The sequence below is a fragment of the Narcine bancroftii genome, chromosome 13, assembly GCF_036971445.1.
Source record: "Narcine bancroftii isolate sNarBan1 chromosome 13, sNarBan1.hap1, whole genome shotgun sequence".
Taxonomy (NCBI): Eukaryota; Metazoa; Chordata; class Chondrichthyes; order Torpediniformes; family Narcinidae; genus Narcine; species Narcine bancroftii.
The window spans coordinates 2,886,893-2,909,121 of NC_091481.1; the positions used below are offsets into that span (position 1 = coordinate 2,886,893).

Genomic DNA, 22,229 nt, shown 5'->3' on the forward strand with positions numbered 1-22,229 from the left:
TGAAGCTGAGTAATTAAGAATCTAGAACGTGGAGTGAGCAATACTGCTCTAATGGAAACACACGACGTCGGAAAGTCTACTATTTACAATATGAAAAAGACTACTGCAGAAAAGTCCATGGAAACAGTTATTAAATCTGTGGAACTGAACCATCACTTCAGCCTTCACAACCTCGTGCATCCACACATGGTGCAGAATAATCTTATCACAGAAAAATCACAAAGTTGTAAACAAGTTAATGTTCAAAAATGTTTTTAAAAAGTAAAAGAAGTGTCATTAGGGCAGCAGATGTAGTGGGAGCTGCAAAGGTCCCGTCCACAAGCCGTGCAGTTTTATTCCTCCTTCAATTTTCAAAGTACTGCCTGAGAATCTGGAAAATCCGGACTGACCCAGTCCTCGAGCATTCCGGATTTTCAGACTTCTCCTGTATAGTAATTGTTATGGTGTGGGAAATGCAAGAGAGTCGATTGATGGATTTAGTTTTGAACAGTAGCTCTAAGGCCATCCGTGCCCTTCAGCAGGTGCACCACCAGAAGCTGAATGCATCACGATGAGGTGCAGGAGCTGCTCTGTTCAAGACCAGAAGTATCACACAAACATCCCTCCCCTCCCTGGACCCAATCTGCATCACCCAATGCCCGGAGTAGACAACCAGTACACTGCAGGACCCATCACTCCCTGGACACACTCTCTTCTCCCATCGGGGAAAAGTATGTAATCACACATCCACAGGCTTAAAGAGTTTCTTCCCTGCAGCCATCAGGCTCCTGAATGAACCTCACGACCATTCTGCCCTTGCCTTGTACAATTCTGTCCATTCTAACTCGAGACTGCTGCTCTTGTTCTCCTACTTTGCGTGGCTGAGTGAATGTTAGAGTTGACCGGCTTGACTCCTCGCTGAAGAACCCTTCTTTCTGTCCCAGGATCGAGGCAAATAAACAGTAGTGTGTTCACTCATTACTGATGAACTGGTGTGATCCAAGAACCTGACCAAGTCATGATTGGAGGCTCCGTCGATCTGACAACACTTATTTTTTAAATTTAGACATACAGCACAGTAACAGGCCCTTTCGGCCCACAAGCCCGTGCCACCCAATTGACCTACAACCTCCGGTACATTTTGAACAGTGGGAGGAAACTGGAGCCCCCGGGGGAAAACCCACGCAGACACAGGGAGAACGTACAAACTCCTTACAGACACACTGGATTTGATCCCCGGTCCCAATCGTTGGCGCTGTAACAGTGGTGTGCTCACTGTGTTGCCCTGTTTGAGTTCAAAAGACTGAGGAACAATATGATGGAGAGGATTTAGGAGGAGTGGAAACAGTGAATTAGTTTCTTCGGTCAGGGGAGTTCAGAAAAGACTATTCTAATTTTAAGCTGGAATATTTAGGCACAATTGGAGGCACATTTTGCCTGATTAGTGGGTTATAGGGTTGGTTTTCAAGGAAAACTTATGAAAACCAAGAGAGATCTTTTAAAATGAAGATCTGCTTGGTCATTTGATATCAAGTAAAAACTAGAGGCAGGTAGAGGTCAGCCATGATCTAACTGAAGAACAGATCAATCAAGAGGGGATGATTGGTTTTATTCAATTCCAATTGGGGATCTGCTGCCATGAAACCAATCCATTACACATGATGCTATCTACTGTCGGACTTGCTGCTGCTTCTCAGCAAAGTTCACAACTCTTCATGCAAGTTGGATGAAATGAGATTCACTCCTTGCAACATTAGAAGCCTGAGACAAAGGTCAGTGTTCCCTCAGAACTCTGGCTTCTCCCTTACACCTCAAGAGGTCAATTTTCACTGTGCATGGATAACAAGTAGAAGAAATAGACGGGCAGACAGACCATTATTTAGATGGGGAGAAAATTCACAATTCCGAGGTGCAAAGGGACTTGGGAGTCCTCGTGCAGGATCCCCTAAAGGTTAATCCCCAGGTGGAGTTGGTGGTGAAGAAGGCGAATGCTACATTGGCGTTCATATCTAGAGGGATAGCATACAAGAGCAGGGATGTGATGTTGAGACTCTATAAAGCACCGGTGAGGCCTCACTTGGAGAACTGTGTGCAGTTTTGGGAGCCTCATCTGAGAAAAGACCTGCTGGTGTTGGAGAGGGTTCAGAGAAGATTTACTTGAACGATAGCAGGAATGAAAGGGTTTGCACATGAGGAACATTTGTCAGCTATTAGACTGTATTCGTTGGAGAACAGAAGGATGAGGGGGGACCCCAGGAGCATTTTGAATGCGAGCGGGGCTGAGTGGGAGGATGTATCAGCTCATGATTAGAATGGTGGAGCAGACTCGATGGGCCGACTTCTGCTCCTAGATCTTTGATAAAATTAAATGCTTTAGACTTGGTTGATATATCCATCCTTGTTCTAATTTAATCCCATTTTTAAAAATGTAGTTAAGTCAGATTAAGGGAAAGTTTACCTGTAGGAAACGCTCTAAACGACAGGAGGAGTGTTCTGGACCTGCACCATCATATCCATGGGGCAAGAGAATAACTATTGCACTTTGCAGGAGCCACTTGGCTTCACCTTCAAGGTAAAAGACACAGAAATTAGTAAGAGGAGAGAATCATTGTCGAGTGTAAGGGTGATAATGTAAACTTGCTGTGCTTAGACACAATGCACGTTTGACACAGTTTGTTGTTCAAATGGAATCCAACTAAGCAACAGTGCGTTCATAAAAGAATAGTAATTTTCTTCAGATTTGGAATGTCTGACCCTTTGGAACGTCTTGCCCTAGATTTCTGAATGATAAATCCAAAAGGTAATTGAGGGGGATCCCATGAAACATTTTGAACATTGAAAGGCGTGGACAGAGAAGATGGAGAAAGGTTGTTTCCCACGGTGGGAGAGTCTAGGACAAGAGGGCTCAACTTCAGGATTGAAGGGTGTCCACTTCGAACAGAGATGGAGGAATTTCTTTAGCCAGAGGGTGGTGAATCTGTGGAATTTGTTGCCACAGGTGGTTATGGAGGCCAGGTCATTGGCTGTATTTAAGGGAGAGATTGATAGGTTCTTCATTAGCCAGGGCATTAAAGGTTATGGGGAGAAGGTGGGCAGTGTGGAAATGGATCAGCTCATGATTAAATGGCGGGGCAAACTCAAAGAAGCAGAAATATGCTAGTCAGCCCAATGTCCTATGGACCCAAAGCTCACCTCCAGAGATGAATGTGTCAAATATAATTTGAGCACCGTTGAAGAAGTCCCCAAATTGGGCTTCCCAAAGTGGAAGAATCTTTGGGCTTTCAATGCTCATGCCATACTCAAAGCCCAGCACTGCTTCTTCAGACAATGGACTGTTGCATACCTGACAACAAGAAGACAAGCCAAGTTATTCTTCACAAGTATATTATGGCTGCCAGTTTTAAAAATATTTTATGAAGACAATCAACATTTCCTGCACATGTTAACATTAAACTGATTTTTTTTTTAAATGTCATGACACCAGACATCGTGCACCAACATCAGTACAACAGCATCAACTCTGTTTCAGTGATAGGACTCTTGCTCTCATCAGAGGGTTTCAGGTTCAAGCCTATGCCCAACCTTGAGCATACACAACAAAGCGGATTGTCGAAAGGAGTACTCAGGAAATTCTGCTCGCTCGAACATCAAACAAGAAACGAGACCAGGCCCCACCTACTTCTGACCAATTGAACACAATTCCATAGCATCAGTATAGGACGTCTCAGTAACGTCCTGGCCAATATTTACCGTGCTCAACATCACGGAAGCAGATCTCACCATCGTTGTACCTCCCATTTGCGATAACCTGTTGTGTAGAAATCGCTGCCCTTCCCGGGTTACAATCATGTCCAAATTCAGTTTGCTTATCTCATTATTCTCCTTGAGCAGGGGAAAACCACTGAAATTTAAAAACTTGTTGTAGCAAGTAATTCCCTTAATAATGCACTTCTCTACTCATGGGAAAGGCTCATAACTTCACCCACTCTTGCAAAATTTTAACAGTCTCAGCACATTCAAAACTAAAATCCAAATTTAACAAAGCTCCTTTAGAATTTCACAGCGGTTAATATTCACACACAGACTACAGCCTCTATCCTCAAGCATCCCCACCACCCAGGCCATGACCTCTTCTCACCGCTTCTCACAGCACAAGGACATCTTCCCCTCCACCATTATATTTCTGGATGGACAATGACCCACAGACACCATCCCACTTTCTCTTCTATTTGTACTAATTTATTTATTTTTAAATATAATTTATAACAATATTTGCACTTTAATGCTGCCGCAAAACAACAAATTTCATGACCTTCTTTAAATTAAATTTTTTAATTGTTTTAAAATTTACTGTTAACAGGCCCTTTTGGCCCACAAGCCCCTGCTGCTCAATTAACCGACAAGCCTGGTACATTTTGAACGGTGGGAGGAAACCAGAGCACCTGGAGGAAATCCATGCAGGCACTGGAAGAACGTACAAACTCTTCACAGACAGTGTCAAGCTCCAGTCCTGACACTGTATCAGCGTTACACTAACCGCTAGGCTAACCATTCAAGACAATGTATTCTGCTTCTCCCAGTGATTTTCTCCCAAAACATAATTCTCCAAACACATGAGAAGTTTCAATCTGCTGGACAAAAGGTGGAACAGACCAACTAAAAGTAGAAAAGACCTGCCCAGGCTGGTGAACCACAAATTAAAACAGCATGTTTAATGACGTAATCGGAGGTACAAGTGCTCGATTGTTAATTTAAGGTAAAACAATCTGGTAATCCACAGAATCCTCCTTTTTGATTTCCACCATTGTTAAGCAAAAGTTTTAACCTTTTAAAAAAAATTTTTAACCATAAGTAGTTCAGTTACACTTACTGTAAATCTCTGTAAATCTCGTTCTCATACCTCAAAAAATCCCCTTTGTTCTGGGCTGATTTGGTTGAGTGGAATGTTGACATCACCCGTTTCTTGGCACACAACCATCACGTGTCGTTGACTGAACGTACCACGACCAACATCTTGACCGCTTAGCCGTACATTAAAACCTTAACAAAAGAAAGTATCCCTGCATGTCTCATCTGTGGTTCGGTTATTTGATTCATTGAACAGTAACAGCAGAGGGTGGGTTTAGGGGAGGATGGTGAGGTTTCTGCAAAAGCAACTGCTCTCCCCCGTCACACCAAAACACTTCTGAATACTGCCTCAGTAATCCCTTTTTTATTAAATTCTCATTTAAATCAGAACTCACTAATCTATGTGGCAACACTTTCCAGAGATTAAACATATACTGGGTGAAAGTCACACACCAGCCTTCAGCTCACCTCCAGTCTCCTGTCAGTTACCTTCACCCTTTCTGCTTCTTAGCCTTTCAGTCAAAGGGAATAGTTTATCTCAATCTGCCCTCCCTCGCTTCTCCACCTATTATCTCCTGCCTGTGGGACTTTGGTGCTCTCCCTGCCCTTCCATTATATTTGGGCTCCAGTCGACATTTTTTTCAGACCTTGATGAAGGGCTCAGCCTGAAACATTGGTCCTGCGTCTTTATTGTTGCGCATAAAGGACACTGTTTGACCTGCTGAGGTTCCCCAGCATCGTGTTTTCACTCCTCTCTCTCTCCTTATTTTCTATTGTATCTCCTCCCAAGTCCCTCTGCTTCAAAAGAAGAATTTCTCCAGCCTTCCCCCCCCTCCCCACAATGCAAGTCCTCCGCCCCCTGAAACCATTCCAGTAAATCTCTCCCAAACGCCTGCACAGTAACCAGAATTAAAACATATTCAGATATTCAAAACTGAAATCAGAACTTTAATTAAATGACTGCAATTCCGAATTTTCTTCAGAACAACAATAGCTAACTATAGAATTCCAGATTGGTCACAAAAACAAAAACATTCCGTCATAGTGGAAGTTATTTTTCCTCCAAAGGTTTATAAATATCTGAACACGTGGGAACATTTATGATCGTTTCAGTTTCAAACAGATGGCACAAACACAGAAAATGCAGGAGGAACTCAGCCAGGCTCGCAGCGTTCACAGGAGACAAGGATACATAACCAACGATGTGAGCCCGAAGACTTCTTCAGGGGAATTTTAGGCAAAAGCAAGGTGGAACAAACCAACCAGAGCAGAACAGACCAGCACAGGTTTTGGAGAACAATAATGGGCCTGTTTGTTATATACTGAAGCAACCTGGGACTCTTTTATGCTAGAGCTTGAACACTAACACTTGAGAGTGGTGCATGCGCGGAGGGACACATTGTATCAGTACGTGACTCAGTAGCTGAATGTGAGTAAAGAAATGTGCTGTTAAACTTACAAGCCTTTCTAGTGTTAAGACCTCTGATGGTACAACCTGGACACAACACTGTTCATTAACCAGAGGTACACATATTCCAGTAAATCTCTTCTGAATCCTCTGTAGTTCATTTGCCCCCTTCCCAGTGACCAGAATTTTTCAAAAAATCAATCATTCAAAACTGAAACCTTTTATCTTGATATTTCCCTCAAGATAAAACAGTATCCCAGTCACCAATACCCTTCTCTAGTTCTCCTTTACCCATTGATTTTTAAGGGTGCATTGCACCTTCCTTGTTTTTATTTATAAAGCTCAGGCTCCCAAATGTTTCTATAACCACTTCCTCCATCTGCCCTGCCACCTTTAGAATTTAGTGTACACACGTGGCCAGCTCTCTGTTCCACTCATTATACTTTGCTTCTCCTTGGACGCCTTATGCACGTTAGAGGTTCCGCAGCACCATTTTACAGTTCTCTTCAATGACTTGGCTGACACTCATCCTTCAATCAATGTTATCGGGGGGGGGGGGTTGCAGGAGAGTGGTAAAAGATCAGCTGCATTCTGACTGAATAGCAGAACAAGTACAATCAGCTGAATGCCTGCATCTTGTCCCCACATCCTGTACGCTGTTGGGCTTTTCTGAGTTACATTTCATCTGCCATCGAGTTCTGGAACTAGCAGGCATTTGTTTCAGGTGAGGAGAGATTGGAGGTGGTCCTGAGCGGCATCTTTTTCACTCAGAGGGTGCTCTGTACCTGGAACAAGCTACCAGTGGAAACTGTAGAAGTGGGAACAATCCTGACATTCAAGACATTTGGGCAAAAACATGTATAGGAGCTAGTCTTCAGTTGTAACAGATATTAAAAATAAGCAAACTCATAAAAACAGCTCTGTAGATTGAACCATAATCCGAGCATCCTGCAGATCTCATTGGACAACAACATTTTTCCAAAGGTTTGCTTCCTGACAAAAAATTGGGGCATATGATAGAAAACTTCAAGCTGAACGAAAAGATATTCAGATTTGCTGCATCACATAGGAAGTTGGAGAAACATTAAATTAACTTTTATTGAATTTAGCTTCTTTGATTGCATAAAGATGCTGACAAGTTGCGTTAGTTCAACTGACCTAAAAATGTTTTGGCGCTGATCACTGAAGGTATATGGGTCTAGCTCAGATTGCCAATTTAGTCGGCATGGATGAATTGGGCCAAGGGCCTGTTCCATGCTGTAGGTCCTTGTTGACCCTTTCCAGACTGTTGGAAATGTATCACCAGCCTCTTTCTCATCACTATGAGAGGGCAGATGGAGGAAGTGGTCCCTAAATTAGGCAGTAAAATCCCTGTCACCTGGAATTAAAGTAACTGGCAGCCTGAAGCAACCAGCAAAAAAAATTGTGGAAAATAAATAGGTAAAAATATCAAAGTTTAAATTTGGCGCTCCCTAGTTGCCAATTCCACAACACGCAATTTCAAGCAACCAGCAAATTCACTTATCTGGCATCTACCAATCCCCATAGGTGCCGGATACCATGGTTTTATTGTACATCAATTACAAGTCATAAAGATTTATTAAATAAAATGCACCAACTCAACTACCATAAACATATTATTCTCTAAGAATTCTTCCCACCATTCTCCTTTGCTTTAGATGGCTGGCTGTCCCAATATTATAGATAAGCAGTGATCGTATTGCCCAGTGAAAGGACTTCACCAGCAGTTCCAATTAGCACGCTTCAAAACGATTACCTTGACAAAGCAACGTTCCAATAGCCAGCGCTTCTGCTGTAGACCAGTCCAACTTTGATCCCTCTTCTAGTTTCTGCAATCTAGTCTTCAGTTGTAACAGATATTAAAAATAAGCAAACTCATAAAAACAGCTCTGTAGATTGAACCATAATCCGAGCATCCTGCAGATCTCATTGGACAACAACATTTTTCCAAAGGTTTGCTTCCTGACAAAAAATTGGGGCATATGATAGAGAACTTCAAGCTGAACAAAAAGATATTCAGATTTGCTGCATCACATAGGAAGTTGGAGAAACATTAAATTAACTTTTATTGAATTTAGCTTCTTTGATTGTATAAAGATGCTGACCAGTTGCGTTAGTTCAACTGACTTAAAAATGTTTTGGCGCTGATTTTCATCTGTGCTCAGCATCTGATGCCTCTCGTGTCAGTGTCCAACAATAGTCGGCTGGTATTGATGGATTCCAATTGCCCTGATACCACTTTTCCGTGGTCACAATGTCCTGGTGAAACCTTTCACCGTATTCGTCACTGGCTGCACCAAGGTCAGCAGGGAAGACGTCCCAAGTGCGAATGCAGAAAATGAACTTTCAATAACATGCTGCACGTCATGGTTTTGGATGGTTGAAGCATGTTAAAAATATGACAGAAAATCACAAAAATAGATTATATCCAAAAAAAACTGGTAGATGATAGGAAAGTTTTAAGGTGATTTTCATGATCTGCAGCCCAAAATCCATAAAATACACCCAAAAGTGATCAGGAAGCAAAATTTTCATTGTCCAATGTCTTTACAGCACTGTGGCAAAATGACCTGCAGAGCAAGTAACTTGGGACAAAATTTAAAATGAGTACCTACATCAAATTAAGGACACAATGCTGGAGAAACTCAAACAGGTCAAACAAAGGAAAAGGTACATACTGTAACCAACGTTTCGGGCTTGAGTCCTTCATTGAACTGTCTAGCTGTTGTCATCCACTGCCAAGGTCAATGTCAGGTGGTGAATCTCTCTGTTATTTCTTATCATGGAATTAGAACACACCATGCTTTGGGGCATAGCTCAGAGCCTCGGCTCAACCCGACCAAGTGGAAAACCACCAGTATGTTCCAACAGGAGGAGGCAGGGCAGGTTCACTACACCAATGTCCTGGAGAAACTCACCAGGTCGCATGATGAACAGGTTAATTTCATCTAGTTTGGCCAGGGAAAGACTTTCCATCGCTCTTTTGACACCGTCGCTATAAATAACCTCGTTTTATGTTTGGTCAGTTCAATTTGCTCAATTTTGAACAAAACATTTTACCTTTGATCGAAACATGGAGCTTGAGGTGATGTGACAGGATTGCTACTGATATAATGGTGGTGTTTATTGTTTAAAAGATATTTAGACAGGAAGATGGATCAGAAAGGTTTAGAGGGATATTAGCCAAATGCATGCAAGTGGGACTAGCTTGTGCAGCATGGGCTCGTTGGGCTGAAGGGCCTGTTTCCGTGACATTGGACTCCATGAGTAGAACTCTTTGTGAGCTGCCTGCCTAGATCACAAAATGGGTTCACCATTGCATCTCAGTGCACACGATGACCAGCAATCCAACTTGCAGATTGCCCTTCCGTGCTCCCGCTGCAAGGATGCGCCGCTGCAACTGTGCAGGGTGCAGATGAGTTTTATGTGCAGTTCTGGTCTCATCATCTTAAGTAGGATGTTCTTGCCATGAAGGGGGTGCAGTCATGGTTCACTGGACTGATTCCCCATGCAACAAGACATTGAATTGGCTAATCCTGGCTTCATTGGCATTTAAATTAAATGTACATTTAAAAAATTTGATTTACAGCTTGGTAACAGCCAATTCCAGCTATTTAAACCCATGCCACCCATTTTAATCCCAATTAATCTTCAACATTTTGAACAGTGGGAGGAAATCAAAGCACCCGGAGGAAACCCACACAGACACAGGGAGAACGTAGAAACTCCTTACAGACAGCGCTGGATTTGAACCCGTTACTGGTGCTGTAATAGCGTTATGCTAACTGCTCTCTTAACCCTAGGCTTGGACTGAGGGAGCGTGGAGTGGGTTTGGTCTCCACGGCAGTGCTACCTGGATTGGCATCATGACTGGATTCATACACTTGACACCAAATCTCTGTACACATGACAATAAACAATTCAATTTTCCACGTTTACTTCCAATCGACTCGTTCAGAAGCCTCCCCTGACCCACTCTGAAACCTACTTGTACATAAGTCTTCATCAGGTGATCGTGCATGGTTATTTCCTCGGGAACTTCAACCGACTTGGCTCCCACATACTTCAGCAGGTCAATGGGCATTCCAGTGTCCCAGGTACTGATGCTGAATGAAGGCTCCACTAAGCCACTCCAGTGGCCCTGGAGGTTTGGGGCAGCCGGGCAAAATGTTGTGTTGGTCAGATGGTCGTTTAACTTCGAATAGTAAGAGGTTTTAATGCTGGAAACTTCCTGCACAGTGAAAAGGCCGTTTGTTATTAACTGCTCCGCGTACTGATCAGGGATACTCTGACGGGATCTGTGGAAATGATAAAGAAAAAGCAGAAAAACATGAAGCAGGGAGAAGAAGATGAGGACATCCTAGATCTAGACGTCATGATACTCAGTGTTCAGGCAGTACCTGAGGCAGAAAAGGGCACTCAGTGCCCTTTCTTTCCACCTTAGTCTTGAATAATGCGCGAACAATTGCAACAGGCTGCAGTGCAGCGAGACCAGAGTTTGAGTTTTGACACGTTAGTGTGAAGGTGGGGAATCAAAAGGTAGGGGTGATACAGTTAGCGTAACGCTGTTACAGCGCCAGCAATCGGGACCCGGGTTTGGATCCCGCACCGCCTGTAGGGAGTTTGTACCTTCTCCCCGTGTCTGCGTGAGTTTTCACCCAGGGGCTCCCTTCAAACATACCGGGGGTTGTAGGTTAATTGGGCGGCACAAACTCGTGGGCAGAAATGGCCTGTTACCATGATGTACGTCTAAATTTCAAGAAAAAGGGAAACAGGTCATTTTTCCTGAGAGGGATTTAATTTCAGAGCAGTGAGGTACCAGTGCAACTGCCCAAGGTACTGATGAGGCCGTGCCTGGAGTATTGAGTGCAGTTCTGGGCTCCTTATTTGAGAATAGATGTGCTGGATTTGAAGGCAATATAGTGGTTCACCAGGCTGATTCCAGAGATGAGGGGGCTAGCCTAAACTGACAGATTGAGTCACCTGGGACTATATTTTTGCTGGAATTCAGAAGAATGAGAGGAGATCTGAAAGAAACAATCCAATTATTTAAGGGATAGATAATATAGGAGGAGGAAAGCCATTCCCATTGGTAAGAACTAGACCTTTTCGGGGAGTAGATTTCAGGATTTGAGGAGGAACTGTTCCCCACCCCACCCCACCTCGCCAGAGTGAATCTGGGAAATTTTCTTCCCAAATAAGCAGTAGAGCATCATGAAGAAAGCATGTCAATGCCTCTTCTTCCTCAGGAGTTTGCGAAGGCACATGCTCTGTTCTCGCTGCTGCCATCAGGAGCGAGATATCGGCGCCACAAGACTCACACCCCCAGGTTCAGGAACAGATGCTACCCCTCCACTATCAGACTCCTCAACAACAAACTCAATCAGGGGCTCATTTAAGGACTCCTACTTGTGCACTTTATTGATTTTCTTTTTATTCTCTCTGTATTCCACAGTCAGTTTGTTTACATTCGTTATCTGTTTACCATTTTTTTTTTTGCACTACCCATAAGTGGTAATTCTGCCTCGCTCACAGGAAAAAGAATCTCAGGGTTGAATGTGATGTCATGTATGTACTCTGACAATAAATCAAAGTCGGTGCCGGGGGGGGGGGGGGCTTTAGCGTGTTGTGGGAAACAGTGCAACACTCGCAAAGTCGCTCAGCAGTAGGGGTGGAAGAGAGAACAAATGCTGGTCCTACCTGCCGATTAACATCCTCTGTCTGTCTGACGTATCAGACGAAGGCACAGTTATATTTCACAGCACAGCCTGAAGGTTGAGCCCTTCAGAGCTGCACTGTGTCTCTGCGCTCCCTGGTCCGAACCAGCACTGTGTCTCTGCGCTCCCTGGTCCGAACCAGCACTGTGTCTCTGCGCTCCCTGGTCCGAACCAGCACTGTGTCTCTGCGCTCCCTGGTCCGAACCAGCACTGTGTCTCTGCGCTCCCTGGTCCGAACCAGCACTGTGTCTCTGCGCTCCCTGGTCCGAACCAGCACTGTGTCTCTGCGCTCCCTGGTCCGAACCAACACTGTGTCTCTGCGCTCCCTGGTCCGAACCAACACTGTTAATGATACAATGTGTCTGGCAGCGCCACCATTTTAAATTTCTCACGGTATCTTCAGGATTCCGGTATCTGCAGAGTGTTTCTCCAGTAAGTAGCCGAAGTTCTCCAATATTCATTGATTTTTAAACATCTTCCTGGAGAACATTTGCTACTCAGCACTGGCAGATTGACCGCAGCTTCTGTTTTCCCAGATCTATCTGTGCGCTACTGAATTCCAGAGTTTGCTGCAAGCCTTGCTGTCTAATGACAGGGAGTGCTGATGGTTTATCCCTCTACAGGTACAAAGTCCAGTTCATTGATTTAGCTTTCAACAATTGCAGAATGTTACAGATGCCAAAAATCTGAGGCAAAAGCATGAAACATTCAACTGCTCGGTCAGGGCATCAACTACTCAGCAGAACTGGAATAGATTTGGGTAAAAGCAGGAGTGGGCAGGGATGGTGGTGAAAATACAATGGAAGATGATGATTATGCCAGTGTGGCAAAAGAAATAATGGATGCAGCGCAAAGGGGGCGATAACACAGGATGTGAAGGAGTATATTCCTTGGAGTTCACTGAATTAGTGATCTATCGTGGACACTCAACCTCCCCTCGTTTGTCAGGAAGGTGCAACAGTGACTGGACTTCCTGCGAATACTGAAGTGGGCAAGGCTACCGGCCACCATCATGTCAACCTTCTATATGAGCGTCCTGGCCGGCTGCATCACAGTGCGGTTCGGTTGCTGCAGAGAAATGGATCAGGGGTCAATCCACAGGATCACAAGAGCGGCAGAGAGGATCACTGGAGTCTCCGTCTCCCCCCCCCCCCCCCATCCCCCCCACCGTCTGAAGAGGGTGTGCAAAATCACCAAGGCTGGCCGCATCCATGGGTAGAAATGGTCAGTCAATGTTTGGGTCGGGACCTTTTATTGGGTCTTGATGAGGCATCCCAATTGGAAACATTGACTGACCATTTCTACCCATGGATACTGCCTGAACCATTGAGTCCCACCAGCTTCTTGTTATTTGCCCAAACTATAAATCTTTCAACTGTGAACAGATTGTTGTTCATTCAACCCTTTGTGTACTTATTCCAGCTTTCACATATTTTCTTTTGATAAAACGGAATAAACAGAACACTCACTTACTACGGATGCAAAGTCATCAGTAAGAACCCAAGTCCACTCTTAATCTTACCTGATGATTTTGTACATTGTGGGATTTGTGAAGGATGGCTCATCCAGCTCGTTGTGACCCCACTGCCTGTAGCACAGGAGGTCGACAATTATGTCCTTCCGGAAACACCGCTGATACTCAACAGCTAGTCGCGTGGCTCGAATTACTTCCTCTGCATCATCTCCGTTCACGTGAATGATGGCACAGTTCACCATTTTACCTGGAGGTAACAAAACAAATGAACGGTGTACACGGAAGGAGGTAAGGAGTGCACATCCCAGCAGCCCTGTGCCACCCTTACTCAGATTAGTGTGGGTGGGTACTTGTATAGTTGGCATAAACAGAGTGGGCCAAAGTACCTGCTTCTGTGCTGCACAACTCACTCATTGGCATCATTCCCTTAGAAGTTCCCATCTCTCTGACACTGTAGATCTGAAGTGAAATGAACCTCCCACACAAAACTGAGGGGGTAAAATTTTAATTACCACACGGTAGAAGCTGGTTCCGGCCATTTAAACTCGTGCCGTCCACACTAACCTACAACGCCCGTACATTTTGGAAAGTGGGAGGAACCCAGAGCACCTGGAGGAAACCCACACAGAAACAGGGAGAACATTCAAACTCTTTACACAGGATTCGAACCTGGGTCACCGGCGCTATAATGGCGTTGCGCTAACTGTGGTTGGTATCAGACTCTTAAAATGCAAGAGAAATTGTGCTATCAGGCAGCCTCTCTTGGAGTAAGAATATTGGTCTGGAAATTGTCACTGAAAAATTGGTCTGGATCCGGAGCTCGGGTGGCCGATGGATTGAACAGGAGTCAGTGCGGCTGCGGGGGCTATGGGAGTGCTGGAGGGGAATCCACGGACACTCAGTGACTGAAGGGACCCTCCATAAATCTTCATCCGCGAAGCCAAGCCAAAGAAAAGAAGAAGAAGAATTACATGACAATAACCCTAATGAATGAACGATCTCATGAATGAAGTTTATTGATCTATAAAGAATGTGCCAAATTAGAATCTTTCTTTACACTTGCAGATTGTTAAGGTGGAGGCACATACTAAGACAGTTGTGTCATCAGGAGACAGCAGACAGACTGCAGGTCCCAAACAGAAAAAGAGAACATTTGGAGGGAAAGCCTGTGAAAATTCGAGGAACCAACTGTCATCTCTGTTAAGAACTACTCTTTGGTACTCCATGTGAATTACGATAAATTGGTTGTGTTTAAAGTCGTTTGTTCTGTTTAAAGCGAATCTCAAGTTAATTAGAAATCTTAGGGAGTCTGCAACTAACAGAAATGGCAACAGTACACGGTTGTCAACGTGAGTTATCGGAGACTATTTATTTATTGGCATGTAATAAAACAGGAATGTAATATGACACAAAATAGCCTTGAGGCTGCTGTAATGCAGACAAAGATTTGTCATTAGATCGTCTGGTGCCCCTTACAGTAAAAGGGAAAGAGCCCTTTCAGAGTCACTGAGTGTCCATGGATTTGCCTCCAGTTCTCCTGCAACCTCTGCAGCCGCACAGACTCCTGTTCAATCCATCGGCAACTCGAGCCCAGATCCAAACCTCTGACACGACCCCTCAGATTCCATGTCCTGGTACCTGGATTTTAATGAGACCACTCTCCAATTATTTTAATCACTAAAATTTACATTGTCGGAAGACTATCCGAACCAGGTGAGCATTTGTGCAAAAACTGAGCATCTCTGCATTTGGACTAGCACGTCAACTCTTAGAGCAATGAGCACTTTTATCTGCTTGCTCTCTGGGTTATTTTCGCTGACAGCCGTGCGTATACGTGAGCTTGGGGTGAAACACAAAAGTCTGCAGTTGCTGTGATTGTAGCAAAAAAAACCACAGAAATGCTGAAAGAACTCAGTGGGTTTCACAGCATCCACAAGGAGACCTGCCAAGTTCCTTCAGTGTCTCTGTGTTTTTAGTATAAATGAGCTCACCAATGTCACTGTTGTAGAGCGAGGATTTGCCTCTTTCTGCAGGAGTTGTATAGCCCAATTGGTTATTGACGATCAGGTGTATGCTTCCTCCCACTCTGTAGTGGGGCAGCTTCGACAGAGTGAAGGTTTCAGCGACCACTCCTTGCCCCGGGAACGAAGCATCGCCGTGTACCTGCAGCAAGAGGATGGATAGAGGGGGTATTCTCATCAGTGACTGAGTGATGAGTGTTATTTGCTTAGCTTTAGACCAACCATGTTTCAGAGCTTACAAAGCAAACATACATACCAGCAGAAGAAGATAGACATATTTCTGACAATTAATCGGGGGATTGAGTTCAGTAGTCATGAGGTAATATTGCAGCTCTATAAATCTCTGGTGAGACCACCGGAGTCCATCAAGCCTTCTTCACCATCCGATAAGATCATGAATGATCTGGCCATGGACACAGATCCCTTACCCACCTGTTCCCCATAATAGCCCTTAATTCCCCTCTTCTTCAAAGATCTATTCATGTCTTAAATACATCAAATGAGACCGTCTCTACTGCTTACTTGGGCAGAGAATGGGGGCTTGATCCAAAATCTTGTGATTCAAAAACAAAAGCACACCCGTTTGAATTGCCACAAATATAAATCTGTGGTGACCACACTTGGAGTGTTGTGTTCAGTTCTGGTCACCTCATTACAGGAAGGACTTGGAAGCTGTGGAGAGGGGGCAGAGGAGATTGACCAGGATGTTGCCTGGATTGGAAAATAAGTCTTATGAGGCAAGGTGAGCAGAGTTGGGTCTTTTCTCTTTGGAGCGAAGAAGGATGAAAGGAGTCATCCTAGAGGTTTACAAGATTCTGAAAGGCATAGATAGGGTGGACAACCAGCACCTGTTTCCCAGGGCAGGATCATCAAATACCAGAGGACGCATGTAGAAAGTGAAGGGAGGAAAGTTTGAGGGTGACGACAGGGGTAAAAAAAAATTTTACATAAAAAGTTGTGGGTGCCTGTAATGTAATGCCAAGAGAGGTAGTAGAAACTGGAACAATAGGCAGATTTAAGAAACTCTTAGACAGGTACATGGATGGAAGAAAAATAGAGGGTTATGGGGTCGGGAGAGTTTAATATTTTTTTGGTAGGAATATATGGGTCAGCATAACATCGCAGGCCAAATTAAATTGGTGTATCCATGGCAGTATTAGATATATTACGCAAATTTCAAACGGGATGGAAAAAATGATTTTTTTTAAGCATGGGACGTTAGAGGTCTGAAGCAGTCTCATGCATGTGATCATGTGGGCTTTATAGATCTAAGTATCAGGAGTTCACAAGGGTCATGGCCAATATTTCCCTGTGAACCAATAGTAATAATGAATTCTTTCTTGGGCTCATCTCTGTACCCGATAACGATTCCACAATAGCAGAGTCAAAAGTTCTGGACATCTTCCATTCAACTTTTCTGTTTGCCTTCCTCTCTGCCCAGACCCTGCACTCACTCTCCATCCCCGCCCCTTCCCTCACCACCCCGACTGTGTGGGGATGAGTCTCCGGACCTTCGCGCCGCTCACCCTCCTCCCCAAGGCCGCACTCACACCCCGACAGCACCTGCATCTCGGGGCAGCACAGCTCAAACAAGGGCTGGACCTGCGCCCCGGGCATTCAGGACCCAAATTTTAAATAAATAAACAAACAAACAAATAAATAAATAGAATGTCCAAACTATTGATCTGGAGATGTGTTTGATCTGGACATTGGCAGCAATAAATTTAATAAAAACTTGCTCCTATCAAATTGATGGTGAAAACCCATCCATTCACTAATAAGGACTTCTGCTAACCTTAGATCCGAGACCAAATGATATCAGAACCCAACCATGCAGCACAATGGTGGACAACGAAAGTGCAATCAGGCATGATTGCACTAAATGTGCCCATATCCTGCAACCTCTGCTCAACTTCAGCATGTTTGGATGCAAATATGTAATCATCGCTATACAAATTGAAATAATTTCTGCAAGTTTTTTTTAAACACCGCTAAAAACAGTAGAAACACAATGAGTGCATTTACTGGATTCTTGAGCAAACAAAGAGAAGCTGGAGAAACCCAGCAGGTCAAACAGTGCACTTTATACAGCAAAGAAAAAGCTACATCACCAACGTTTCGGGCTGGAGCCCTTCATCAAGGTGTGAGCAAGATGTAGACAGGAGCCGGACAAAATGGTCTGGGGGAGGACCACAGTCCCACAGGCAGGAAGTAATAGGTGGAGATGGGAGGGAGGGCACAGCAGCAAACAGATGGGGTGGAGAGCTGGTGGAAAGAAGACCGAGAGATGGGGAAGGGAGAATGGAGAGTAGGCTTCCAACCCAGAGAGAGGAAGTGCAACACCTTGAAAAGGAGGCCAACACAGATGATTGCAGAGAGACGAGGAGTCACACAGAGAGATGGTGTCATATACACACTCAGAAAAAGTCTCACATACAGAAACGGGAAGAGAGAGAGAGAGAACACAAAGTTGAAAGAGTGTTACAGAAAGAGGTGGTGTTACAAAGAGAGGTGGACTTTCACAGTCACGGATCTCTCTCAGAAGAGATGGTCTCGCAAAAGAGAAGGCACACACTAGGCCGGATAAATTTGGATTGCGGACCGTAGATTGCCCACCCTGTTCTAGTTTTTTGACTGGGGACATTTCCGCACCAGTTATTGAGATTTCATTTCTTATAAATAACAATCCCTGTCACCGAGAACATATCCCTGAGGATTTATTAGGTTGCACACATCCCCGACCTGAACACAGACGACTTTGTCTCCGGGCTGTGCAGAACCTCTTGGTGAATAATCGCCATCTTGCCGAGACTGTTGCCTGCCTCGAGTTTTACCGACCACTACTGGGTTGATCGCCTCCAGGTGTGAGGGGTTGGGTAGCATTGTGACATGCAGAGGCCGGTCAAAACCAAAGTCCAAATCCACCGAGGCAGTGAGATGGGACAAGACATCCCCGGAGGCTGGTGAACCTTCAGGAAACTCACTTAATCCACGCATTTTACGAAACATCAACTGAAATCAAATCCAAAAAGATTTATTTTTAGCCTTGGCAAAGCAGCCAACATATTAGAAAACCCATCCCACCCTGTTAACACTCTCTTCTCCCCTCTACCATTGAGCAGAAGTTACACGTTTGAAACCACAGAACTCTGCATTCAAGGATAATTTCTTTGCTACTGTATCAGATGACTGAACAGACATCTCATTAGTAAAAAGCCCCTGTACTGCATTAACTGAACTTTTTCTCCAAAACACTACTATTTGAATTCTTGTTATATTTTGCATTACTTATTGTGTTTAAGTATGGGTTGACTTGCCTGGATAGCACACCCAACAAAGTTTGTACCAAACCCCATACATTTTGAGAGAGAGAGAGAGAGAGAGAGAGAGGAAATGGGAGAAAACAGAACTCACAGGGAGCACGCACAAACTCCTTACAAACAGCACTGGATTTTAACCTGGGACGCTGGTGCGTTGGGCTATCTGCTGTGCTAAACTGTGCTGCCCAACTTGAATCTCTCTATGGCAGTGGTAAGATTTTAATTATTTTTTTAAATGCAACTAAATTATAATGAGTTAGGGCAACACGGTTAGCACAACGCTGTTATGGCACCAGTGATTTGAACCAGGGTCGGAATCCCGCACTGTCTGTAAGGAGTTCGTATGTTCTCCCTGTGTCTGCATGGGTTTCCTCCGTCAAATGGGTAGAATAGGCTCGTGGTTGAAATTACCTGTTACTGTGCTGTATGTCTACATTTTAAAACATTTACAAGACCCTTGAATTAAAAGTATGGTCCATAAATTCAGGCATTGTTGCAAAACCCCATCTTCTCCATTGGTCCTCAGAGAAGGACGTTGGTCACACTTTCCCCAGATGCCAGCCCAGACCCTCTGCAAAGTGGTTGCCTTTTGAAATCACCCAAAGCACTCAGCTCAAAGCTCCTGGAGATGAACAGTAAATGCTGCTCTGAATTAATTTATTAAATTTACAGCATGGTAACAGGCTCTTTCCACCCACGAGTTCATGCCGCCCAATTAATCTACACCACCTGTACGTTTTGAATGGTGGAAGGAAACCGGAGATCTCGGGGAAAACTCACGCAGACATGGGGAGACACATGGATTTGCAGGAATTTATCTCAGAAAACACTTCTCCCAAATAGTTTGAAACTCCTTGAATAATTATTTAACAGGTCAATGTCTTACGGTCTTTAACAGCTTCTAATAACTGCACACTTCAGAATCCAATTTTTTGAAGATTTTACTCATTCTTCATCTACAAAGTCTTTCAGACTCTTTCAAGGGTCTCCTCACCTCCGGTGGAAAGTGCAACAATCCTGTGAGAAGGTTGAGTCGCCCCCGATGAGGGATCCCCAGCACCACATCAGTCACGCCATTGAGTGCAGCCAATCGGAATAGTTCACTGAAGAATCCCAGCATGCTTTCTGCTCCCTCGCCGCCATAACGTTTTACTGTGGAGAATTTAGTGGCCAAGAAATGATCAAATTCCTGAAGAACAAAACAGAAGCCAGTTCACTCTGATTGCACATCCCACCTGCAAAGAGACACAACATGGCCCAGTTTAATTATTGCAACCAAGAGAATAAATCCAACAAAAAAAAAGAACAGAACCATTTCTACATCTGTGAATGTGACAAACTGCTTTTGCAGAAGGTGTTTTGAAAACCTCCTTGGAATGAACATTTAAAATCTTGAGGAAGGGTGATAAGTGGAAACACAGATTGCTCTTTTTCTCCCGCTGAACCCACTGAAGACCTCCGGCAGATTGGTTTTTTAGCTCCAAATTCCACCATCTGCAGTCTCTCGAGTCCCCCTTTTAAATCTCCCCCTTCTCATTTTAAACCTATGCCCTCTTGCTTTAAATGCCCCCGGTGCACCTCAGAGCTCCTGTTCATGCTACTGACCCACGATCCAAGTTTGCAGATACATAACAGTCATCGGCCTCATCAGCAACAACCATGAGTCGCACAACAGAGAAGAGGTGGGAAATCTCATGAAATGGTGCAAGAGGAACAACCTGGGTCTAAACGAGGACAAGGAGATGATTGTGGACTTCAGGAGGACCAGGAACAACCACCCTCCTCTACACATCAACAACTCTGTAGAGGAGAGAGCGGAGACACCAAGTTCCTCAGAGTTCACTGAACTAGTGACCTATCGTGGACACTCAACATCTCCTCACTTTTCAGGAAGATGCAACAGCGACTGCACTTCCTGAGATGACTGAAGTGGGCAAGGCTACCGGCCACTATCATGCCAACCTTCTATGGAAGCTCTATTGAGAGCACCCTGGCTGGCTGCATCAGTGTGCTACAGTTGCTGCAAAGAAATGGATCGGAAGCCAATCTACAGGACCAAAAGATTGGCAGAGAGGATCACTAGAGTCTCCCTCCTTCCCCACCCCCCCGCCCACCCCAATCAACCTGATCTACCTGGATCATTGTCTGAAGCACAATATCATAGAGGACCCCCTTCCACCCAACACACAGCATCTTTCAGCTGCTCCTGTTGGGGAAGAGATACAGGAGGATCAGAGCCAGCACCACCAGGCTGAGGAACAACTTGCCACGAACAGTGAGAATATTGAACAACCAAAGGAACTGCTGACACTACCCATCTGAGACTCTCAGATTTATGAAACAATATTCATTTATTCACACAGATGAAACCTTATCCTGCATACCGCACGTATTATTTGTCTGTATGTGTGTTATGTCTGGTTGTGAGTCTGTGGGTTTTGCACCAAGGACCAGAGAACACTTTCAGATGACAATAAAGTTGACTTGAATCTATCAGAGCTTGAGGAAGGGTAATGACCAGGAACGTCCATCATTGATTTTTCTCCCACTGCTGGTGCACGACCCACTGAGGTTCTCCAGCAGATTGTTTCTCTTGCTCCAAATTCCAGCATCGGCCATCTCCTGTCTCCCTTTTAAACTTTCCTCTCTTATTTTAAACCTATGCCCTATACCCTGGAGTAAAGACTGCGACCATCCACCTTATTTATGACCTTCATAACTTTATAAACCTCTGGAAGATCATCCTTCAGCCTCCAACACTCCAGGGAAAAGGCCACCACAATAGCATGGGTCTCCCAGTGGCCACCCATTTCAATTCCCTGTCCCATTCTCTTGCTGACATGTCTGACCATGCACGGTCAGACTGAGGCCACCCACAAATTGGAGGAACAACACCTCATCTTCCGACTGGGCCCCCTCCGACTGGATGGCATTAACGTCGCCTTCTCTGATTTTGGTTAAACCCAACTTCTTCCCCATCGCCTTCCCCCAGCTCTGTCTCTCCCCATCTCCTTTCGCAAAGGCATGATAAATTCTCACCTCAGAAAAAAGAAATCAAAAGAATAGAAAATTGTTTTTCAGGAAATAAATTACTATCCTTTGAACAAATGAAGGATAAATATAATATAACTCAAGATACAGTGTTGGCATACTACCAACTGAGATCCTACTTGAAGGACAAATTGGGAAGCAGTCTGAGGTTACCAGAGGGAAGTAATTTTGAATATGTGATTACAGATACAATGATAATCAAAAAATTTATAACAAATATGTATATTAAACTGCAAGAAAAGGAGAATGAGGAAACAAATGGTAAAACTAAACAAAAATGGGAACAAGATTTAAATATAAAGAAGGAAACATGGGAGAAGTTATGCTCTGGAACTATGAGAAATACAATAAACACGAGGTTACGTATGATACAATATAACTGGATACACA

At 44.2% G+C, this 22,229-nt stretch overlaps 1 protein-coding gene across 2 annotated transcripts in view; it reads right to left on the minus strand.

Moving 5' to 3' along the window:
- dhtkd1 (dehydrogenase E1 and transketolase domain containing 1) overlaps positions 1-22,229 on the minus strand; it is a 57,650-nt gene that overhangs the window by 11,709 nt on the left and 23,712 nt on the right. For both annotated transcript variants that reach the window (XM_069909655.1, XM_069909656.1), the window contains 9 exons: positions 19,783-19,977; positions 18,211-18,480; positions 15,439-15,610; positions 13,496-13,694; positions 10,245-10,554; positions 8,013-8,097; positions 4,880-5,019; positions 3,172-3,322; positions 2,438-2,544 (listed from right to left, as the gene is read on the minus strand). In XM_069909655.1, the coding sequence (XP_069765756.1) occupies positions 2,438-2,544; positions 3,172-3,322; positions 4,880-5,019; positions 8,013-8,097; positions 10,245-10,554; positions 13,496-13,694; positions 15,439-15,610; positions 18,211-18,480; positions 19,783-19,977 (1,629 nt within the window). The remainder of the gene's footprint in view (positions 1-2,437; positions 2,545-3,171; positions 3,323-4,879; positions 5,020-8,012; positions 8,098-10,244; positions 10,555-13,495; positions 13,695-15,438; positions 15,611-18,210; positions 18,481-19,782; positions 19,978-22,229) is intronic.